Source organism: Nerophis lumbriciformis, linkage group LG21 (genome assembly GCF_033978685.3).
Source record: "Nerophis lumbriciformis linkage group LG21, RoL_Nlum_v2.1, whole genome shotgun sequence".
In the NCBI taxonomy this organism is placed as follows: domain Eukaryota; kingdom Metazoa; phylum Chordata; class Actinopteri; order Syngnathiformes; family Syngnathidae; genus Nerophis; species Nerophis lumbriciformis.
Window position 1 is genome coordinate 6,347,501 of NC_084568.2, and position 23,719 is coordinate 6,371,219.

At 40.6% G+C, this 23,719-nt stretch overlaps 1 protein-coding gene across 3 annotated transcripts in view; it reads right to left on the reverse strand.

The window, feature by feature from the left end:
* Window positions 1–23,719, reverse strand: part of kiaa0319l (KIAA0319-like ortholog) — a 94,673-nt gene that overhangs the window by 53,070 nt on the left and 17,884 nt on the right. For 2 of the 3 annotated variants that reach the window (XM_061983171.1, XM_072915534.1), the window contains exons 6-8: window positions 8,080–8,290; window positions 2,315–2,416; window positions 1,989–2,086 (exon numbers count right to left, since the gene is read on the reverse strand). In XM_061983171.1, the coding sequence (XP_061839155.1) occupies window positions 1,989–2,086; window positions 2,315–2,416; window positions 8,080–8,290 (411 nt within the window). The remainder of the gene's footprint in view (window positions 1–1,988; window positions 2,087–2,314; window positions 2,417–8,079; window positions 8,291–23,719) is intronic. The other variant, XM_061983172.1, reaches the window with a different exon arrangement.

Sequence of the window (23,719 nt, forward strand, 5' to 3'; positions counted from 1 at the left end):
AAAAATCTACTATACAGTATGTGTGTTTGGGTCCCTCTTTTCCAGGAACACTAACACCAAAAGTACAATGTCCGATAGAATTCTAAAAACGTTATGACAGACCACCTCAAAAAAATGGAATGGAATTTGACAGTTTTTTACTGAATGGGACACCCAAAATGTACATGAAAACAAACAGAAGTTATGTTGTTCGGTCCAAGTCGCTCTCCCTCCCCCAACGTTGACCTCGGCACTCTGACCCCGTATCTCAGCGACTGTGTCACAAACCTGGGGGTAAAGTTCGACTCAGATTTTAAATTCGAAAAACAAATCAGCAGCGTCGTACAAAAAAGCTTTTATCAATTACGCCAAATAGCGAAAGTGAAACCGCTTCTATCAGGACATGATCTTGAGAAATTAATCCACGCCTTTATCTCGACTCGTCTTGACTACTGTAATGCCCTGTATGTTGGCATTAGCCAGGCCTCCCTCGCCCGCCTGCAGCTCGTGCAGAACTCTGCTGCTCGTCTGCTAACACAGACCCGCAGACGTGAGCACATCACCCCTATTTTAGCGTCCCTTCACTGGCTCCCTGTGCGTTATCGAATACATTTTAAACTCCTTTTATTTGTTTTTAAATGTCTAAACAACCTCGCGCCAACCTATCTCTCAGACCTCCTTCAGCCTTACTGCCCCACCCGATCCTTAAGATCAGCCGATAAGCTGCTACTGACGGTCCCTGACACAAGGCTGAAGCTTAGAGGTGACAGAGCTTTCGCCGTTGCTGCTCCCAAGCTCTGGAACGACCTACCCCTGAGTGTTAGACAAGCCTCCTCTCTTTCTGTTTTTAAATCTCTCTTAAAAACATACTTTTATTCCATGGCTTTTAACACTGAGTGATATCCATCCTGCAATGGCGCCCCATAATACACCTGCTGTGAACCTGTTTTTATGTTTTTATTTATTCTATTTTATTTATTTATTTTTTATCGTGTTCTGTTTGTGTTGTGTTGTGTTTGCTCGGTACTCGTTTTATCTTTTAACCTGTTCATTGTACAGCACTTTGGCTACCCGTGTGGTAAATTTTAAATGTGCTTTATAAATAAAGTTGATTTGATTTGATTTGAAAATAAAGAAAGTGGGATTTTCAATATTAACTATAAACAGTAAAACACTGAATATTCAGAATCAGAATCAGAATCAGAATCAGCTTTATTGTCATTACGCAAGGTAACGAGATTGAGGCCATTCCATACAGTGCGATGTGTGCATGCTAGAAAAACAATGTGCAAATATATAAAAATATAAAAAATGTAGAAGTGCAATGAATATGGTGTGAAATGAATATATACATGAAAAAAACAAAAACAAAAACAGGGTGGTTGGTGGAATGGGTTATTGCACCGAAGAGAAGGCAGTTATGAGGGACAATGGGGCAGTCCGTTCAGGATGGTTATGGCCCTGGGGAAGAAACTGTTCTTTAGCCTGTTTGTTTTGGTTTTATATTAACAACATATGAACATCGCTGCTCTTTTACTTTTCAGACCAGCTCCTCCATAGTTGTGTATCTTTTACAATCCAGCAAAACACAACAAAAATGTAACAAAATATGAATGCAAAGGTTAATAAACACCTACAATATGATATATTGTCACTTTTATGCATAAATTTGTTGTAAAAATTTGCTTCCGCATCGGTTCCTGAATACATGCCCACTCTGCTTTGTTCCTGGTCCGAGCTGCTGTGACGTAGATTACCGTAATAACTCGTAGAACACTCAAAAGCGCAGATTTCAACCATTGAAATACTTTCCATAGTTCAAGACTTACGGTCATTTCAAAACAGCACTGTACATCATAATGGCGGCGACAGTTTTGATGTTAAAGGTCTAAAAAAAAAAAAAAGTATGTAGAACGTATTGAAAATCTTAATGGGCCGCATTTTGCCCAGGTCTGTAATAAATGGTTTACAGCAAGTAAAAGAATATATGGGAAACACTGCTACTTTACCTGGCTGAGTTTTAGGGTCTCGCTGTGCTGCCCTTCCATCTGCCCGCTGTAATCTTTGGGATGTGTTATCAGACGCCAGTCAAATGCATACTTTGTATCTGTCGGGGAAGCAGTAGTCGTAAAGAGAGCTCACGCATTTAATTAATTCCATCAGATGAGGATTATTTAGAAATGATAGGTTTTTATTTTGGGACCAGTTGAGAGGGTCAGGATGGGATGATAGGATTAACAAAATGCTGATTTGACTAGAAGTAAATATTTAAAAAAATATGATTTTTTTAAGGCTTCAGAAAAAAATATTAAGATAATTAATATATCTCCCTTACCTGGCGGAGGTGTTGGCAACACAAAGGCATTCAGCTCGACATGGTCGCACGGTAGCGTGACCTCAACACTCTCCGCTGCCGACACCACCAGCTCCCTCACTGCTGCGGTAAACACAGTATCAGAGGTGACGCTATTAGTACAAAAACAACAAGGTTCGTACAACCACAAAAAAGTGGAGATTTAATCTGCAAGGGGGAAAACACTCAGGGTCAGTGTCTTCATGCAGGGGATTTGTTGGAAAATGCTGGCTTGCACTTGTTATAATCTTTTTGCCAAATGTTACAAAACCCAAAACCAGTGAAGTTGGCACGTTGTGTAAATCGTAGGGGTGTAACGGTACGTGTATTTGTATTGAACCGGTTCGGTTCGGAGGTGTACCGAACGAGTTTCCACACGAAAATATTAAGTTGCCGCCTAAGCTAAAGTCTTAACAAGCTGCTCCGCTTCTTCTGCCTCTGCCTCTGTCAGTACTCTACACAGCACCCAGCATTGTCCCACCCACACAACCATCTGATTGGTTACACACAGAGTGGTAACAGCCAATCAGCAGTACGTATTCAGAGCGGTAACAGCCAATCAGCAGTGCGTATTCAGAACGCATGTCGTCAGTGCTTCTGCGGTGGGGTTAGCAGATAGGTGTTTAGCAGGTAAGCATCAGGCAGCGGACTCTCCCCAAATTATAATAGTCAACTACTACAAACATGACTATGAGCCCGTTGACGTTCTAGAAACAAACGGCAGCTCAGCTCTGTCACGTTCAAACACTGAGGACATCTATTAAACAAGACAAAAGGCAAGGAATCAAACAGAGACAGAATTCAATTTGGACTCAATATTGAGGAGAGACATGGCCACTGCACTCTCTGTACAGTCCTGCACCACGCTCTGACGAAGAAGGTTTTCCTCTCCTCTTTTATTCAGATGTTCAATGTTCACGCACCAACACATGTCACAGCAGGAATGGGAAGTATGTAAAACAGTCATTGTTTTCGGTCGCTTTGAAGACCAAGAAGAGGATTTCTCGGGCTTGGGCTCTTCCTGGATCCAGCTGGGGCAGGTGTTGGAGGACAATGGATAACCCCTCCCGTCTCCTGACCACAGCGACTTCAAGAGGGCAGCGGGTCGTAAATAGCGTTGACCTCGGTTACCAAATAGTTGGAAGAGAGTTTGTGAAATACTTCAAAGAGAGTTCGTTTAACACTTCAAAGAGAGTTCCTCTGGAAGTTGAGCAGATCCTGCCATCTGTCCGTGTTGAAATCACAGTGGCGTTTCACGAGCCTTCTTCCTCTTGTTAGGCCTCGAAAGACAGCCTTCATCTTCTTATCAGGAACATAATGTAATACAACGTTTCTTTTGTGATAACTTACAAACAATTATTCCAACAAGCTCGCTCGCAATTCTGGCTCGAGGTGAAGAACAATTAGTTTTTAGCGTAACGTTAGCTCATTTTGCGGTGTGTGTGTGTTACGGACCGCAAAGCCCTGTCTGTCTGTTATTTCACTTTACCTTTTTCTGTGTTGATTGAGCTGTGTTGAAGCAGCAAAAAAGGGCATTATGTTAAATGAAGAGTTTCTGTCTCTGATCGTTGATATAATAATGTAAGTGCATCATTAAGCCTACATGAACTCCATGGTGTTCAGGGATGAATGGTCTCTCCTATTGCTATTGTACTATTTTTTCAGCTATAGTTACATTAATCATTAGTAATGGAGCAGCCTAGTTTTGAATGGCAGGGTCCCTGCTATTACATCATACTTGCCAACCCTCCCGGATTTTCCGGGAGATTCCCGAACTTCAGCGCCTCTCCCGAAAACCTCCCGGGACAAATTTTCTCCCAAAAATCTCCCGAAATTCAGGCGGAGCTGGAGGCCACGCCCCCTCCAGCTCCATGCGGACCTGAGTCCGCTTTCCCACAATATAAAGAACGTCTACCGTAAAGCAGTCCGTCTGCCGTAAACAGCAATGTTGTGACACTCTTAAACAGGACAATACTGCCATCTAGTGCATTTGATGAAAGCACTTTTGTGCGTGCCACACAGCAATGCATAATCAGAGAGGGTGTTCAGCATGGTTAGAAAGATAGTGACAGAGAATAGAACAAGGATGGACAATTCAACCCTTAACTCAACAATGAGTAGATGAGTGTTATGTGTGTGTATATGTGTAAATAAATGAACACTGAAATTCAAGTATTTATATATATATATATATATATATATATATATATATATATATATATAGCTAGAATTCACTGAAAGTCAATTATTTCTTATATATATATATATATATATATGAAATACTTGACTTGGTGAATTCTAGCTGTAAATATACTCCTCCCCTCTTAACCACGCCCCCAACCACGCCCCCCGCACCCACCCCCACCCCCCACCTCCCGAAATTGGAGGTCTCAAGGTTTGGAGGTTACATGTTGATAAAAATATAACATTTACATAATAAAAATCAACTACAGGCTTCCCAAATGCTGTAATAAATTAAGCATGATGAGTTGACTTGGAACTGTTTATTGTTGCACTTTTTATATGTAGAAGAAAAGTTTTGTCATTTTATTTAACCTGAGCAACAATTTGAGGCAGTTTAATGTTGATTAAAATGGGCAGAATTAATATAGTGTTCCCAATGTTAAAAGGATAAAGCCATTGTTTACAAATTTGGTAAATAAATAACCAAAGAAATTTATATTTTGTTGTTTTCTTACTGTACCGAAAATGAACATAACCGTGACCTCTAAACCGAGGTACGTACCGAACCGATATTTTTGTGTACCGTTACACCCCTACCTGTTAGTATTTGTCTATGTTCTGTTGTGACATGCATTCTATTGACTGCTGATGTTGGTCATTTTCCCAGCGAAGTGAAGTGAATTATATTTACATAGCGCTTTTCTCTAGTGACTCAAAGCGCTTTACATAGTGAAAGCCAATATCTAAGTTACATTTAAACCAGTGTGGGTGGCACTTAGAGCAGGTGGTTAAAGTATCTTGCTCAAGGTCACAATGGCTGTGACTAGGATGGCGGAAGCGGGGATCAAACCTGGAACCCTCAAGTTTCTGGCGTGGCCGCTCTACCAACCAAACCACGTCACCCCAAAGCAACAGGTGAGTGCTTTGACTTGTCTGTTTTAAAGGCCAACACCTCTTAGCACATTCCGAGGTGCATCCATGTGAATTATTATTTTTTGCAATACATACCACATTGGGCATTTTCTCGTGTGTCAAGGCACTGCAATTCAACTGCCTGGTCTAGGGTTGTACGGTATACCGGTACTAGTATAGTATTGCGGTACTAATGAATCAAAAACGGCACTATACTCTGTTTGAAAAGCACCGCTTCCCAACGGGCTTGACGGCGCGCCATCACGTCATGACATTGCTGGTTTTACGAGTATAAGAGCATGTTCGGCAGCGCACAATCACAGAGTACTTACAAGCAGACAAAGTGTGTAGACAGAAAAGGGAGAACCGACACATTTTGGCCTAAAAACTGATGATAAAGGTGAAGTTATAACACTGAAACGCCCTCAGGAAGAGGTGCTTTAAGACATGGCTGGCTAGCTAGCAGTGAACATCCATCCGCAGTCGGCAGTGTTTTAGCTCCTTCTAAATCACTAATCCTCGCCTCCATGGTGACGAATAAAGTATGTTTCTTACAGGAACAGCTAAACACCCTTCACTACACACCGTAGGAGGATACAATAGCGCACCGGCGTCACCGAATGTAAACAAATGCCATGGGTAGATCTAGGGCGGTATAGCTCGGTTGGTAGAGCGGCCGTGCCAGCAACTTGAGGGTTGCAGGTTCGATCCCCGCTTCCGCCATCCTAGTCACTGCCGTTGTGTCCTTGGGCAAGACACTTTACCCACCTGCTCCCAGTGCCACCCACACTGGTTTAAATGTAACTTAGATATTGGGTTTCACTATGTAAAGCGCTTTGAGTCACTAGAGAAAAGCGCTATATAAATATAATTTACTTCAATTCACTTCACTACACCTGACATCCACTGTAATGATACCAAGTACAATAGCGTATCTAGTCGATACTACTATGATTACATCTATATTATTTATAGTCACAAAATATTAAAAAAAATATATATATTATGCTTATAAAGTCATGAAATCCGTCCCTGGACACATGAGGACTTTGAATAGGACCAATGTATGATCCTGTAACTACTTGGTATCGGATTGATACCTAAATTTGTGGTATCGTCCAAAACTAATGTAAAGTATCCAAACAACAGAAGGATAAGTGATTATTACATTCTAACAGAAGTGTAGATAGAACATGTCAAAAGAGAAAATAAGCAGATATTAACAGTAAATGAACAAGTAGATTAATAATCCATTTTTACAGTTCGTCCTTAATAATGTTGACAAAATAATAGGTAGATAAATGACACAATATGTTACTGCATATGTTAGCAGACTAATTAGGAGCCTTTGTTTGTTTACTTACAAATAAAAGACAAGGTGTCTTGTATGTTCACTACTTTATTTAAGGACAAAATTGTTCTTCGATTGCAAAAAGAAACATGTTTAATGTATTGCATACTTGCCAACCCTCCCGGATTTTCCGGGAGACTCCCGAAATTCAGCGCCTCTCCCGAAAACCTCCCGGGACAAATGTTCTCCCGAAAATCTCCCGAAATTCAGGCGGAGCTGGAGGCCACGCCCCCTCCAGCTCCATGCGGACCTGAGTGACGTGTTGACAGCCTGTTGTACATGCACATGTGACCCACCCATAATGTGTCACATTTTTGTGTTGATTTATTTAGTTTATTTTGTGGTTTGAATTCGTTTTTGGAGCTGTCATTACACATTTATCAGTATTCACATTGGTCAGTAGGGGGCAGTAGGGCGTTTCTTCCCAATTGAATGCTATCACCTGCAGACCGGAAGTGTCTTGTCATTCTGATGAGAGCGACCAGTCTGTGAACAATTGAAACGTCCTGTGTGCTTTTTCCTCCTGTATAACAGGTTAGTTTTGGTGAATCAACTCACTGAATAATATCCATGTGATCTTTATAAGTTTAAGTACACATTCTGATGGTGGAGCCTAACTCTAAAGTGTTTGTGAGTTGTAGTTTGTATTTGTGAATGAATCCAGTGCACAGCTGCAGTAATCAATACAAAATGGCGACGTGAGTACGCAATGTTTATATAGGAACTTCTGATCCTAATTCAGACTCCCAAATTAGAGCTCCCGTTTTCTTATTGATTTTAGAATGTATATTTGTATAATGTGTGTGTTCTGAAATAGTGACAGAGAATAGAACAAGGTTGGACAATTCAACCCTTAACTCAACAATGAGTAGAGGAGTGTTATGTGTGTGTATATGTGTAAATAAATGAACACTGAAATTCAAGTATTTATATATATATATATATATATATATATATATATATATATATATATATATATATAGCTAGAATTCACTGAAGGTCAAGTATTTCTTTTATATATATATATATATATATATATATATATATATATATCTTAACCACGCCCCCCGCCCCCTCCCCCCACCTCCCGAAATCGGAGGTCTCAATGTTGGCAAGTATGATGTATTGTAACATTTTTAGTTAAAATAAAGCTAATAATGCCATTTTTTTGTGGTCCCCTTTATTTAGAAAAGTATCGAAATACATTTTGGTACCGGTACCAAATTATTGGTATCGGGACAACCCTAGCCTGGATACATACAGTAATTGGCATATTTTAATGACATTATGTTTTTCTTACCAGCCTGTGTTGGAGGTGTGCCGACATCACTGGTATTGGAAGAAGTGGCGACCTCACTGGTGTCATCGATGGTGGAGTTCTGCTGGGAGGGACCCGAGGCGCGTTCACTGCTGCCGTTCACTTGACTGGTGTTCCTCTGCTCTGCTTGTGGAACTACGCTGGTGCTGGGCGCCAACAGAGTCGGGTGTGCCGTACCTAGTTTTGAGTTTTCCTGAAGAGATTAGAAAGGATAACCGTGTGACAACCCCAAACGTTGCATATGTTATGTTGTTACAATGTTGGGGTGCTCGTGTCGAACAATTGTAAAGCAAATCAAAAGGTTCATGCATTTTAGATAGCCTAGGTGGGCGGGGTTTTGCAGTCTGGCCACATTGTGACGTCACAGCGAGATGAAGATACTTATTTGGACATTAAGTCAAGCTTCCAGCCTTTAGGCTATGAGGGAACAAAAAAAAGGTAAGACAAAGTATTATTTTCGTCTAATCCTGGCATGTGCATAGCAGAGGTGTGGACTCGAGTCACATGACTTGGACTCGAGTCAGACTCGAGTCATGAATTTGATGACTTTAGACTCGACTTGACAAAATGTAAAAAGACTTGCAACTCGACTTAGACTTTAACATCAATGACTTGTGACTTCACTTGGACTTGAGCCTTTTGAATTGATATGACTTGACATGACTTGCTACTTTCCCCAAAACCCAAAGATGAAAAAGTTATTCGGGAGCGCTCCGTATTTTTCATTGTGTACTTGTCTATCAGCGTTGCGTGTGTCAGCTGGTGTGCTCTCAGTACAACAGCCAATCAAATTAGATCTACTTTGTTTTCATCACACAGCATTCATCCAATCAAATTGCAGGACAACCAACGAAGAAGACATGTCCAAACCACACGCCAGTGAACAAAAAATGATACCTAAAATATTTTCGTTTGGGTATAAAAATTACGAGGTGGTCAACACAAAACGGTTTGCAGTATGCAACACATGCGGTTCAAAAATTACTGATGGAGAGGCAACAACTTCCAACTTCGTCCGGCATTTGAAGTTGCACAAAGAACGGTAAGTTTTGAATGTAAGATAACGTTTATTGGCTAAGTAACGTGACTTTTATTTGCTGTGTAGTTAAATCAATGAGGCTGTAAACTCACTGCTAACGTTATAACGTTATTGCAAACACGGGAATCTGTTGCAGTTCACTACCTTATTCATACTTTTTGTTCAGTGATTTTTTTTAAGCAGGGTTACGTTAGTCAATATATCACACGTAACGTTAGACGGCGGTCAGCAGCACCGCATATTTTAGCCACCTAAAAAAAGACAAAAATAGTCAAATAAAGGTCAGTTAAAATGTATACTATATTATGAATATGTGTACCGTTTTAGCTAGCTTTCTGACATACTGTTGGTTGTTTACCTCAGTGGTCCCCAACCACCGGGCCGTGGCCCGGTACTGGTCCGTGGATCGATTGGTATCGGGCCGCACAAGAAATACAATTTTTTTTTTTTTTTTTTTTAATTAAATCAACATAAAAACACAAGATACACTTACAAGTAGTGCACCAACCCAAAACAACTCTCTCCCCCCTTTTGTTCTGGGCATTGAACATGAAGACTCTTCCTTCACTGTTCCGAGTGGCCATGAGAGTCTTGGCAATGCCTGCCTCCAGTGCTCCAGTGGAGCGAGTTTTCAGCCATGGTGGCATCATACTACGCCCCCATCGTGCACAAATGACTGACAGACTCTTGGCTAATTTGGTCTTTTGCAAATGCAATGCAGCATAGGGCCCTGACATATAAAAAGTACAACTTTTTTGTTATGTTCACGTATATGTCATGTTTTTTCAATGTTAACACTTTTGTACAAATAAGTACATTTGCACTTTATTTTTCAATGTGTTTGTTCTGTAAAGGAATGAGTTAATGTTTAAAATGACTGGTTAATAGTGCTATTATAAAGTGCAATGTCAGCACAATTTTCTTTCCTGCAATTTAAAATGCACTTGTTTTAATAAATAAATACAGCGTTTGAAAAGCATACACAATCTGTGTTAATATATTAGTCTGTGGTTAAAAGGACTTGAAAGGACTCGAAACTCAAAATGCAGGACTTAGGACTTGACTTGAGACTTTCCAGTCTTGACTTTGGACTTGACTCGGGGCTTGCCTGTCTTGACTCGGGACTTGACTCGGACTTGAGGGCAAAGACTTGAGACTTACTTGTGACTTGCAAAACAATGACTTGGTCCCACCTCTGGTGCATAGTAACACCATACTTGCCAACCCTCCCGGATTTTCCGGGAGACTCCCGAAATTCAGCGCCTCTCCCGAAAACCTCCTGGGACAAATTTTCTCCCGAAAAACTCCCGAAATTCAGGCGGACCTGAGTGACGTGTTGACAACACACAACAACAGTGTCTACCGTAAAGCAGTTCGTCTGCCGTAAACAGCAATGTTGTGACACTTTTAAACAGGACAATACTGCCATCTACTGTACATGCATATGTGACCCACCCATAATGTGTCACATTTTTGTGTTGATTTATTTATTTTATTTTGTGGTTTGAATTCGTTTTTGGAGCTGTCATTACACATTTATCAGTATTCACATTGGTCAGTAGGGGGCAGTAGGGCGTTTCTTCCCAATTGAATGCTATCACCTGCAGACCGGAAGTGGCTTGTCATTCTGATGAGCGCGACCAGTCTGTGAACAATTGTAACGGCCTGTGTGCTTTTTCCTCCTGTATAACAGGTTAGTTTTGGTGAATCAACTCACTGAATAATATCCATGTGATCTTTATAAGTTTAAGTACACATTCTGATGGTGGAGCCTAACTCTAAAGTGTTTGTGAGTTGTAGTTTGTAAATGAACACTGAAATTCAAGTATTTATTTTATTTATATATATATATATATATATATATATATATATATATATATATATATATATATATAGCTAGAATTCACTGAAAGTCAAGTATTTCTTATACCGTATATATATATATATATATATCTTAACCACGCCCCCCGCCCCACCCCCGACCACGCCCCCACCCCCCGAAATCGGAGGTCTCAAGGTTGGCAAGTATGAGTAACACCAAAGTGCAGTGACCGCTGTTTTTTATGCAGTTTTGGAGAGTGTGGAGGTGTACCTAATGGTGTGACCGAGTGAATCTATGACGTTTACTATTCGACCGTGTCTAGAAAGAAAGTAGCGCTGACGACTTCAAGATGTATAGTGTATGTTTTAACGGTGTCCATTTAAAAGATAAATGATGATACTTTTGGAGAAGGTGGGCCATGGTTTCATTTGCAACCTGGGAACGCCTCCAGAAACGAAACGTCTGGCATACAGACTGAAAAAACGGGTTATGAAAGTCACACCGAAGCATATTTCATGAATCTTATCTAGACCACATGGAAGTTGGGTCTAGTTAAGGCAAAATCCCCAAGTCTAAATTGTTTACAATTTAATTATTTTACTGTGTATTATTACTATTAATTTTTATTAAAGGGGAACATTATCACCAGACCTATGTAAGCGTCAATATATACCTTGATGTTGCAGAAAAAAGACCATATTTTTTTTTAACCGATTTCCGAACTCTAAATGGGTGAATTTTGGCGAATTAAACGCCTTTCTATTATTCGCTCTCGGAGCGATGACGTCACAACATCGAGAAGCAATCCGCCATTTTCTCACTTTCGTCGGTGTGTTGTCGGAGGGTGTAACAACACGAACAGGGATGGATTCAAGTTGCACCAGTGGCCCAAAGATGCGAAAGTGGCAAGAAATTGGACGAAATTTGTTCAAAATACGAGGCTGTGGGGAAAGCCGACGAAATGGTCAGTCGTTTGTTCCGCACACTTTACCGACGAAAGCTATGCTACGACAGAGATGGCAAGAATGTGTGGATATCCTGCGACACTCAAAGCAGATGCTGACATCAACTCCAAAACTGGACAGATCAGCTTTCAGGAAAAGAGAGCGGATGAGGGTATGTCTACAGAATATATTCATTGATGAAAACTTTATTCTTTACTCGCGGTTTTACGTAAATTATTATACATAAACTGTGTTTACCAATAATTTAGCTTAAAAACATAAATTTTTTTCAATCATTCGAGTACATTCGGGTAGTCTTGTGTAATGCAGTATTTTGTGTCTATTTAGGTATGGTTAACCTGAGTGCTGAAATCGTGGAAAAACTTGTGATAATGTTCCCCTTTAACATTTTTACATAAAAATCAATTCAAATAATTGTTAAAGTTAGACACACTCATGTATTGTCTATTTATGCGTCTATACTTGGGGCTGGAAGATTATGGCAAAAATAATCACAATTATTAGGGCCCGCATGGCCCATTGTATAAGGACTCCCAAAGGGAGTCCTTATGCAATGGGACATAAGGACCTATTGAATTTGTAAGGTTTTATTATTATTATTCTTCCGCAACTTTGCGCTGTAATTTGACCCCCTTAGCATGCTTCAAAACTCACCAAATTTTACACACACATCAGTAATATACGGCAAAACTTTTTATCAAAAAACCAAACCCCAAAACTCAAAATTGCGCTCTAGCGCCCCCTAGAAAGAAAACTGCTTATAACTCCCAGTACGAATGTTGTAGAGACATGAAACAAAAACCTCTATGTAGGTCTTACTTAGACCTACTTTTCATTAATTAATTTCCTTGGGCAAAAATCAACAGGAAGTTGGCAATTCCCCCTTCAAGACAAAAAAGTACTAAAAACAGTCACTTTTGCCTCTTTGAGCTGTATTTTCACCCTCTTAACATGCTTCAAAACTCACCAAACTGAACACACACATCAGGACTGGCAAAAATTGCGATCTAATAAAAAAACCTAACACCAAATCTCGAAATTGCGCTCGCGCAATTTTGAATAAAACGCAGAAAAAACTGCTCCTCAGAAGAAAAAAATGACAAAACTGCCTGTAACTCCCACTGGGAAGGTCGGAGAGACATGAAACAAAAACCTCTATGTAGGTCTCACTTAGACCTACATTCCATATATTGACAACCCCCAGCAAAAATCAACAGGAAGTTTGCAATTTCCCCTTCAAAACAAATTTTTTTTATAAACCGGTCACTTCTCTTCAAACATTATCTCCTCTGAGCGCGTTTGTCGTATCAGCTTCAAAATAACACAGGAGAGAGATTGAACCCTTCCAAATAAAAGTTATCGAAATAATTTTTCTAACTGCTCCGGTTTTGATTTTATGAGCCTTCAAAGAACCGCTGCGCTGATGCTGCTGCGCTGCTGTTTTTTTAAGATGGCTGCTTAAAAGCACGAAGCTCCAGCGTGCCCACACAATGCAGACAAGGTAGGTACACTAGACAAAAGTCTTGGGACACTTCAGACTAAAAGTAGACAAAAGTATTGGGACACTTGGGACTAAAACTTGACAAAAGTATTGGGACACTTAGGACTAGCACCTGCCAAATACGTGGGCCCGACCAATGCTGCTTGCAGCTTTAATTTTTATTGATATTGTAATCATGATTAATTACAAGATTATTCATTAATTTGAAAACAGTATTTATTGTACCACCAAAACCCAACTTTAAATATAGATAGTAACAAATAAACCACAACAAGTAAAATATTAATAGTAATAACAATAAATTTAAATAACGACAGCAAAATAAGAAAAAAAACAATAAAATTCAGTTCTTTCGTTTTAATTCCGTTTTTTCACTTATTTTACCACAATAGTGTGTGCGTTTTGTGTCAAATATATATATATATATATTTTACTATTCTTAATTACAGTCAATTAAAAAAATCCTCACATTTGTTGGTTGAATACATCTTGGGACAATTTTAACCAATATTTTAGGGTGAAAGCATAATAATTGTGTAAATCAGGGGTGCTCACACTTTTTCTGCAGGCAAGCTACTTTTCAATTGATCAAGTCGTGGGGATCTACCTCATTCATATATATAATTTATATTTACTTATTTATGAAATATATGTTTTTGTTAACAAGTTAAAGGTGTTTAATGATAATGCAAGCATGTTTAACACATATAGTTAATATTGTTAATACATTAAAGGTGTTTAATGATAATACAAGTATGTTTAATACATATAGTTAATATTGTTAACAAGTTAAAGGTGGTTAAAAATAATACAAGCATGTTTAACACAAATAGTTAATATTGTTAACAACTTAAAGGTGGTTAAAGATAAAACAAGCATGTTTAACACATATACCGGTAGTTAATATTGTTAACAACTTAAAGGTGGTTAAAGATAATACAAGCATGTTTAACACATATAGTTAATATTGTTAACAAGTTAAAGGTGGTTAAAGATAATTACAAGCATGTTTAACACATATAGATTCCTTTCTTTCATGAAGACAAGAATATAAGTTGGTGTATTACCTGATTGTGATGACTTGCATTGATTGGAATCAGACAGTAGTGATGATAACGTCCGCATTTTCGAATGGAGGAGAAAAAAAGTACTCCTTTCTGTCCAATACCACATGAAAGTGGTTGGTTTTTGGCATCTTATTTGTCCAGCTTCCGTACTCCTTTGTATACACTTTACAAGAAATACATTGTCGGCAAACTCCGTAGCTTGCTAGCTTGTGCACGCCAGCTTTCTGAGACTCTTATTTTGGTAGCGCAGGCAGGATGAAGCAGAGCTTTTATTGTGCAACTGTGCAGTCGGTCTTTGGAGTTTTGACGACAGGTACGGCGCCAGAGTCTGTTGAAATAAAGTGTTTCTCGCCTTCCAGTCGGTAATTTTAATGAGCTGGCAGCAGCCAGCGTCATCTCAGAAGACCCTCGGGTGCCGTGAATGTCAATCAAGTGACAAAAGTGACGCCATAGTGAAGATTTATGATCGCTCATTTTTAGGACTATTTTTTTAATGCCTGGCTGGTGATCGACTGACACACCCTCAGAGATCGACCGGTAGATCGCGATCGACGTAATGAGCACCCCTGGTGTAAATGTATCAATAAGTGCTTTAAGTACATTATGTATTTGTTAGGTACTTTTTGAAACCTTACACCGGATGTGGCGCACCGGGCTATAATTGTGAAGGGCGAAGTGTGCTGTGCTGTTGTTCTCAGCTTGACAAGTAAAGAAAGGACTTGAAAATGTAAAAAAGAAAAAAAAAGTTGCGCAGTTGCGACTCAAGTTGCAACTGTGGTTCCTCTGTTTGTACACAAATGGTACATTGCTAATATTGTTCACAACAACACAAGCAGATGAGAAGTGTTGTCGTCGAATGGATTGTTCTCGCTAGCTTTAATCTTCGTAGTTTAGCCGCTGTTTCAAGTGGGCGTCTCGACATTGTTTAGTTTACGACGTGTTTCGGGGCTGGATGAGCGTTCCTGGACACATTATTTTCCCAAACCAATGTTCTCACAATAACAACATTTCACATTTATGTCAATTTCCCTGATCCGATTTTGCGTTTATAAGCGGTTTCCGTTTTATTGGCCAATTATGTGACTCAGTCCGTGGTTATTTCAACACGGAAAATCATATGCCTTACTTTTTTTTGTTGAGTTTAGTGATTATTGATTTTTAGTAGAAGTTGTCTTTTTTTCCACTTAGCCGTTTCACAGTCACAAGCTCCAAAATTTGCATACACATTTTTTCTTTCTTTTAGTTTATTTCGAACATGAACACACTTACATCATAATACATCACACAATTTCATATCATTTCATTTTACATCATGCCCGAAAAGGAGTAGGAAGAAGCAAAGCTTATTTAATCCTACCCCTTTCCCACTTCAAAGCGTTTACAAATATATAGAATCATTTACTGACCTTTTTATATAATAAAATAACATCTATGAATTAGTATACAACAGTTTTGTAATATGTAATTAATTAATTAATTCAGTCATTATTAACATACTGAGATGAAGAATATCTTATTTTCAATAAGGTTGAAAGTATTTCTCATAATTCTTCTTCTTTGTACTCTGTAAGCACTTTTATTTTGAACAACCTCTTAAACTGGATCATATCAGTACAATTTTTAACTTCTTTACTTAATCCATTCCATAATTTAATTCCACATACTGATATGCTAAAAGTTCTAAGTGTTGTACGTGCATATAAATGTTTTAAATTATTTTTTTCCTCTAAGGTTATATTTCTCCTCTTTAGTTGAGAAGAATTGTTGTACATTCTTTGGTAGCAGGTTATAGTTTGCTTTGTACATCATTTTAGCTGTTTGCAATTTTACCAAATCACCGAACTTAAATATTTCTGACTTAATAAATAAAGGGTTTGTGTGTTCTCTATATCCAACATTATGTATTATTCTAACTGATCTTTTTTGTAACACGGTTAGCGAATGTAGCGCACATTTGTAGTTATTTCCCCATATTTCTGCACAATAACTCAGATATGGTAACACTAGCGAGCAGTAGAGAATATGTAGTAACTTTTGGCCCAGGACATATTTTGGTTTATTCATTATTGAAATGTTTTTTGCCACCTTATGTTGTATGTTCAATTCCCACCTCCGGAAGAACTTTGAACATGTCACGAGAGAGGTGCTGGACATTGAGTCCGAGTGGACGATGTTCCGTACCTCTGTTGTCGAGGCGGCCGATTGGAGCTGTGGCCGCAAGGTAGTTGGTGCCTGTCGTGGCGGTAATCCTAGAACCCGTTGGTGGACGCCGGCGGTGAGGGATGCCGTCAGGCTGAAGAAGGAGTCCTATCGGGTTCTTTTGGCTCATGGGACTCCTGAGGCAGCAGACAGGTACCGACAGGCCAAGCGGTGTGCGGCTTCAGCGGTCGCAGAGGCAAAAACTCGGACATGGGAGGAGTTCAGGGAGGCCATGGAAAAAGACTTCCGGACGGCTTCGAAGCAATTCTGGACCACCATCCGCCGCCTCAGGAAGGGGAAGCAGTGCAGTGTCAACACCGTGTATGGTGGGGATGGTGCTCTGCTGACCTCGACTGCGGATGTTGTGGATCGGTGGAGGGAATACTTCGAAGATCTCCTCAATCCTACCAGCACGTCTTCCTATGAGGAAGCAGGGCCTGGGGAATCTGTGGTGGGCTCTCCTATTTCTGGGGCTGAGGTTGCCGAGGTTGTTAAAAAGCTCCTCGGTGGCAAGGCCCCGGGGGTGGATGAGATCCGCCCGGAGTTCCTTAAGGCTCTGGATGTTGTGGGGCTGTCTTGGTTGACAAGACTCTGCAACATCGCGTGGACATCGGGGGCGGTACCTCTGGATTGGCAGACCGGGGTGGTGGTTCCTCTCTTTAAGAAGGGGAACCGGAGGGTGTGTTCTAACTATCGTGGGATCACACTCCTCAGCCTTCCCGGTAAGGTCTATTCAGGTGTACTGGAGAGGAGGCTACGCCGGATAGTCGAACCTCGGATTCAGGAGGAACAGTGTGGTTTTCGTCCTGGTCGTGGAACTGTGGACCAGCTCTATACTCTCGGCAGGGTCCTTGAGGGTGCATGGGAGTTTGCCCAACCAGTCTACATGTGCTTTGTGGACTTGGAGAAGGCATTCGACCGTGTACCCCGGGAAGTCCTGTGGGGAGTGCTCAGAGAGTATGGGGTAACGGACTGTCTGATTGTGGCAGTTCGCTCCCTGTATAATCAGTGCCAGAGCTTGGTCCGCATTGCCGGCAGTAAGTCGGACACGTTTCCAGTGAGGGTTGGACTCCGCCAAGGCTGCCCTTTGTCACCGATTCTGTTCATAACCTTTATGGACAGAATTTCTAGACGCAGTCAGGGCGTTGAGGGGAACTGGTTTGGTGGCTGCAGGATTAGGTCTCTGCTTTTTGCAGATGATGTGGTCCTGATGGCTTCCTCTGGCCAAGATCTTCAGCTCTCGCTGGATCGGTTCGCAGCCGAGTGTGAAGCGACTGGGATGGGAATCAGCACCTCCAAGTCCGAGTCCATGGTTCTCTCCCGGAAAAGGGTGGAGTGCCATCTCCGGGTTGGGGAGGAGATCTTGCCCCAAGTGGAGGAGTTCAAGTACCTCGGAGTCTTGTTCACGAGTGGGGGAAGAGTGGATCGTGAGATCGACAGGCGGATCGGTGCGGCGTCTTCAGTAATGCGGACGCTGTATCGATCCGTTGTGGTGAAGAAGGAGCTGAGCCGGAAGGCAAAGCTCTCGATTTACCGGTCGATCTACGTTCCCATCCTCACCTATGGTCATGAGCTTTGGGTCATGACCGAAAGGACAAGATCACGGGTACAAGCGGCCGAAATGAGTTTCCTCCGCCGAGTGGCGGGGCTCTCCCTTAGAGATAAGGTGAGAAGCTCTGTCATTCGGGGGGAGCTCAAAGTAAAGCCGCTGCTCCTCCACATCGAGAGGAGCCAGATGAGGTGGTTCGGGCATCTGGTCAGGATGCCACCCGAACGCCTCCCTAGGAAGGTGTTTCGGGCACGTCCTACCGGTAGGAGGCCACGGGGAAGACCCAGGACACGCTGGGAAGACTATCTCTCCCGGCTGGCCTGGGAACACCTCGGGATCCCCCGGGAGGAGCTGGACGAAGTGGCTGGGGAGAGGGAAGTCTGGGCTTCCCTGCTTAAGCTGCTGCCCCCGCGACCCGACCTCGGATAAGCGGAAGAAGATGGATGGATGGATGGATGTTGTATGTTTTGTATATGAGATTTCCAGTTCATTTGATCATCTATTAATACTCCCAAAAATCTAGTTTCTTTTACCCTTTCTATGTCTACTCCGTCTATTTGTATTTGTGTATGATGCTCTTTTCTACTATTACCAAATAGCATCATTTTAGTTTTACTGAGATTCAAAGATAGTCTGTTTTTGTCAAACCGTCTTTTTAATTTGTTCATTTCTTCTGTTATTATTTGTATTATCTTCTGTGTGCTCTCTCCTGAACAGAAAGCAGTTGTGTCGTCCGCAAATAAAACCAACTTTAAGTCCTTCGTAACCTTACAAATGTCGTTTATATAAAGATTGAACAATCATTGCGTGACCTATTAATCGTTTTTTTCCGATTATTGTATTTTCATGATCGTGAAAAGCCATAATCTTAATCTTGGGTTGTTCACTAAGAACCAAGGTTAACTAAATGCATGCTTCTTTTTCCTGGCTAACAGTGCAGAACAGGTTGTCAGCTAATACTCGAATATTGTTCAAATCAGTAACCGGTAGTAAAACTCCTGCTTTTCTCATGGCCCAAATAGTTAACAGTAGCACTATACATAATCATAATACCAGGGCATCTAATGAGGGGCATTTTGTACTCCCTCGTCCCAGGAAGAATGCTTTGCGGAAATCTTTTATTTATAGATCCGTATCGCTCAGGAATAACCTGCCTCAAATTCTCACCGGCATTGAAAGTAAACAGGTTTTTAAAAAGAAAGTAATATTTTATCTGAGTCTGTAAATTAGTTTGCTTGTTGATGATTTTTGTTTGGTCTTGTATTGTGTAGTTATATTTATATGGTAATTATTATTATGTGACTGTAAAATGTTTGCTTGTTTTCTTATTGATGCTTCTATTTGTTTCTGTATTGTGTAGTTATAATTATATGCTTTTACTTGTAATTGTATTGAGTTGGTGGACCCCAGGAAAACTAGTGGGTTGTTGTGGCAACCAGCTAATGGGGATCCTTAATAAAAATCAAATCAAATTAAAGCTGCAAGCAGCATTGGTCGGGCCCGCATATTTTGCAGGTGCTAGTCCTAAGTGTCCAAATACTTTTGTCAAGTTTTAGTCCCAAGTGTCCCAATACTTTTGTCTAGTGTACCTACCTTGTCTGCATTGTGTGGGCACGCTGGTGCTTCCTGCTTTTAAGCAGCCATCTTAAAAAAACAGCAGCGCAGCAGCAGCAGCGCAGCGGTTCTTTGAAGGCTCATAAAATCAAAACCGGAGCAGGTATTAAAACTCTGATCTATACTTTTAATCAGAAGGGTTCAATCTCTCTCCTGTGTTAGTTTGAAGCCGAAACAACAAACGCGCTCAGAGGAGATAATGTTTGAAGAAAGGTGACCGGTTTTTACAAAAATGTTGTTTTGAAGGGGGAATAGCAAACTTTCTGTTGATTTTTGCTGGGGGTTGTCAATTTATGAAATGTAGGTCTAAGTGAGACCTACATAGAGGTTTTTGTTTCATGTCTCTCCGACCTTCCCAGTGGGAGTTACAGGCAGTTTTGTCATTTTTTTCTTCCGAGGAGCAGTTTTTTCTGCGTTTTATTCAAAAATTGCGCTAGCGCAATTTTGAGATTTGGGGTTAGGTTTTTTTTATTAGATCGCAATTTTTGCCAGTCCTGATGTGTGTGTTCAGTTCGGTGAGTTTTGAAGCATGTTAAGGGGGTCAAATTACAGCTCAAAGAGGCAAAAGTGACTGTTTTTAGTACATTTTTGTCTTGAAGGGGGAATTGCCAACTTCCTGTTGATTTTTGCCCGAGGAAGTTAATTAATGAAAAGTAGGGCTAAGTGAGCCCTACATAGAGGTTTTTGTTTCATGTCCCTACAACATTCGTACTGGGAGTTATAAGCAGTTTTCTTTCTAGGGGGCGCTAGAGCGCAATTTTGAGTTTTGGGGTTCGGTTTTTTTATTAAAAGACAATTTTTGCAGGTCCTGATGTGTGGGTCAAATATGGTGAGTTTTGAAGCATGTTAAGTGGGTCAAATTAGTGCTCAAAGAGGCGGCGGAATAATAATAAAACCTTAGAAAAACAATAGGTCCTTATGTCCCATTACAAAAGGACTCCCGTTGGGATTCCTTTTACAATGGGCCATGCGGGCCCTAATAATCGAAATCGAAATCAAAATGTAATTAATTGTCTAGCCCAGGGTTGCCCATTACGTCGATCGCGAGCGACCGGTCGATGGCGGAGGGTGTGTCAGTCGATCGCCAGCCAGGCATTAAAAAAATAGACCTAAAAATTAGCGATCATCAATCTTCACTAAGACGTCACTTTCGTCACTTGATTGACATTCACAGCGCCCGAGGGTCTTGTGAGATCATTATTAGGAAAAAACGACCGACAGGAAGGCGAGAAACACTTTTCATTTCAACAGACTCTCGCGCCGTACCTGCCGTCAAAACTCTAAAGACCGACTGCACAGTTCCTGCCTTCACAATAAAAGCGCTGCTTCATCCTGCCTGCGCTAACAAAATAAGAGTCTACGAAAGCTGGCGCGCACAAGCTAGCAATCTACGGAGTTTGCCGCCAATGTATTTCCTGTAAAGTGTATAAAAAGGAGTATGGAAGCTGGACAAATAAGATGGCAAAAACCAACCACTTTCATGTGGTATTGGACAGAAATTAGGACTTTTTTTCACCTCCATTTGAAAATGTGGACATTATCAACACTACTGTCTGATTCCAATCAATGCAAGTCATCAGAATCAAGTACTACACCAACTTATATTCTTGTCTTCATGATGTTGAACATGCTTGTATTATCACTAAACACCTTTAACTTAAACTCTAAAGACCGACTGCACAGTTCCTGCCTTCACAATAAAAGCGCTGCTTCATCCTGCCTGCGCTAACAAAATAAGAGTCTCCGAAAGCTGTCGCGCACAAGCTAGCAATCTACGGAGTTTGCCGCCAATGTATTTCCTGTAAAGTGTATAAAAAGGAGTATGGAAGCTGGACAAATAAGATGGCAAAAACCAACCACTTTCATGTGGTATTGGACAGAAATTAGGACTTTTTTTCACCTCCATTTGAAAATGTGGACATTATCATCACTACTGTCTGATTCCAATCAATGCAAGTCATCAGAATCAAGTACTACACCAACTTATATTCATGATGTTGAACATGCTTGTATTATCACTAAACACCTTTAACTTAAACTCTAAAGACCGACTGCACAGTTCCTGCCTTCACAATAAAAGCGCTGCTTCATCCTGTCTGCGCTAACAAAATAAGAGTCTCCGAAAGCTGTCGCGCACAAGCTAGCAATCTACGGAGTTTGCCGCCAATGTATTTCCTGTAAAGTGTATAAAAACGAGTATGGAAGCTGGACAAATAAGATAGCAAAAACCAACCACTTTCATGTGGTATTGGACAGAAATGAGGACTTTTTTTCACCTCCATTTGAAAATGTGGACATTATCATCACTACTGTCTGATTCCAATCAATGCAAGTCATCAGAATCAAGTACTACACCAACTTATATTCTTGTCTTCATGATGTTGAACATGCTTGTATTATCACTAAACACCTTTAACTTAAACTCTAAAGACCGACTGCACAGTTCCTGCCTTCACAATAAAAGCGCTGTTTCATCCTGCCTGCGCTAACAAAATAAGAGTCTCCGAAAGCTGTCGCGCACAAGCTAGCAATCTACGGAGTTTGCCGCCAATGTATTTCCTGTAAAGTGTATAAAAACGAGTATGGAAGCTGGACAAATAAGATGGCAAAAACCAACCACTTTCATGTGGTATTGGACAGAAATGAGGACTTTTTTTCACCTCCATTTGAAAATGTGGACATTATCATCACTACTGTCTGATTCCAATCAATGCAAGTCATCAGAATCAAGTACTACACCAACTTATATTCTTGTCTTAATGATGTTGAACATGCTTGTATTATCACTAAACACCTTTAACTTAAACTCTAAAGACCGACTGCACAGTTCCTGCCTTCACAATAAAAGCGCTGCTTCATCCTGCCTGCGCTAACAAAATAAGAGTCTCCGAAAGCTGTCGCGCACAAGCTAGCAATCTACGGAGTTTGCCGCCAATGTATTTCCTGTAAAGTGTATAAATAAGAGTATGGAAGCTGGACAAATAAGATGGCAAAAACCAACCACTTTCATGTGGTATTGGACAGAAATTAAGACTTTTTTTCACCTCCATTTGAAAATGTGGACATTATCATCACTACTGTCTGATTCCAATCAATGCAAGTCATCAGAATCAAGTACTACACCAACTTATATTCTTGTCTTCATGATGTTGAACATGCTTGTATTATCACTAAACACCTTTAACTTAAACTCTAAAGACCGACTGCACAGTTCCTGCCTTCACAATAAAAGCGCTGCTTCATCCTGTCTGCGCTAACAAAATAAGAGTCTCCGAAAGCTGTCGCGCACAAGCTAGCAATCTACGGAGTTTGCCGCCAATGTATTTCCTGTAAAGTGTATAAAAACGAGTATGGAAGCTGGACAAATAAGATGGCAAAAACCAACCACTTTCATGGGGTATTGGACAGAAATGAGGACTTTTTTTCACCTCCATTTGAAAATGTGGACATTATCATCACTACTGTCTGATTCCAATCAATGCAAGTCATCAGAATCAAGTACTACACCAACTTATATTCTTGTCTTCATGATGTTGAACATGCTTGTATTATCACTAAACACCTTTAACTTAAACTCTAAAGACCGACTGCACAGTTCCTGCCTTCACAATAAAAGCGCTGTTTCATCCTGCCTGCGCTAACAAAATAAGAGTCTCCGAAAGCTGTCGCGCACAAGCTAGCAATCTACGGAGTTTGCCGCCAATGTATTTCCTGTAAAGTGTATAAAAACGAGTATGGAAGCTGGACAAATAAGATGGCAAAAACCAACCACTTTCATGTGGTATTGGACAGAAATGAGGACTTTTTTTCACCTCCATTTGAAAATGTGGACATTATCATCACTACTGTCTGATTCCAATCAATGC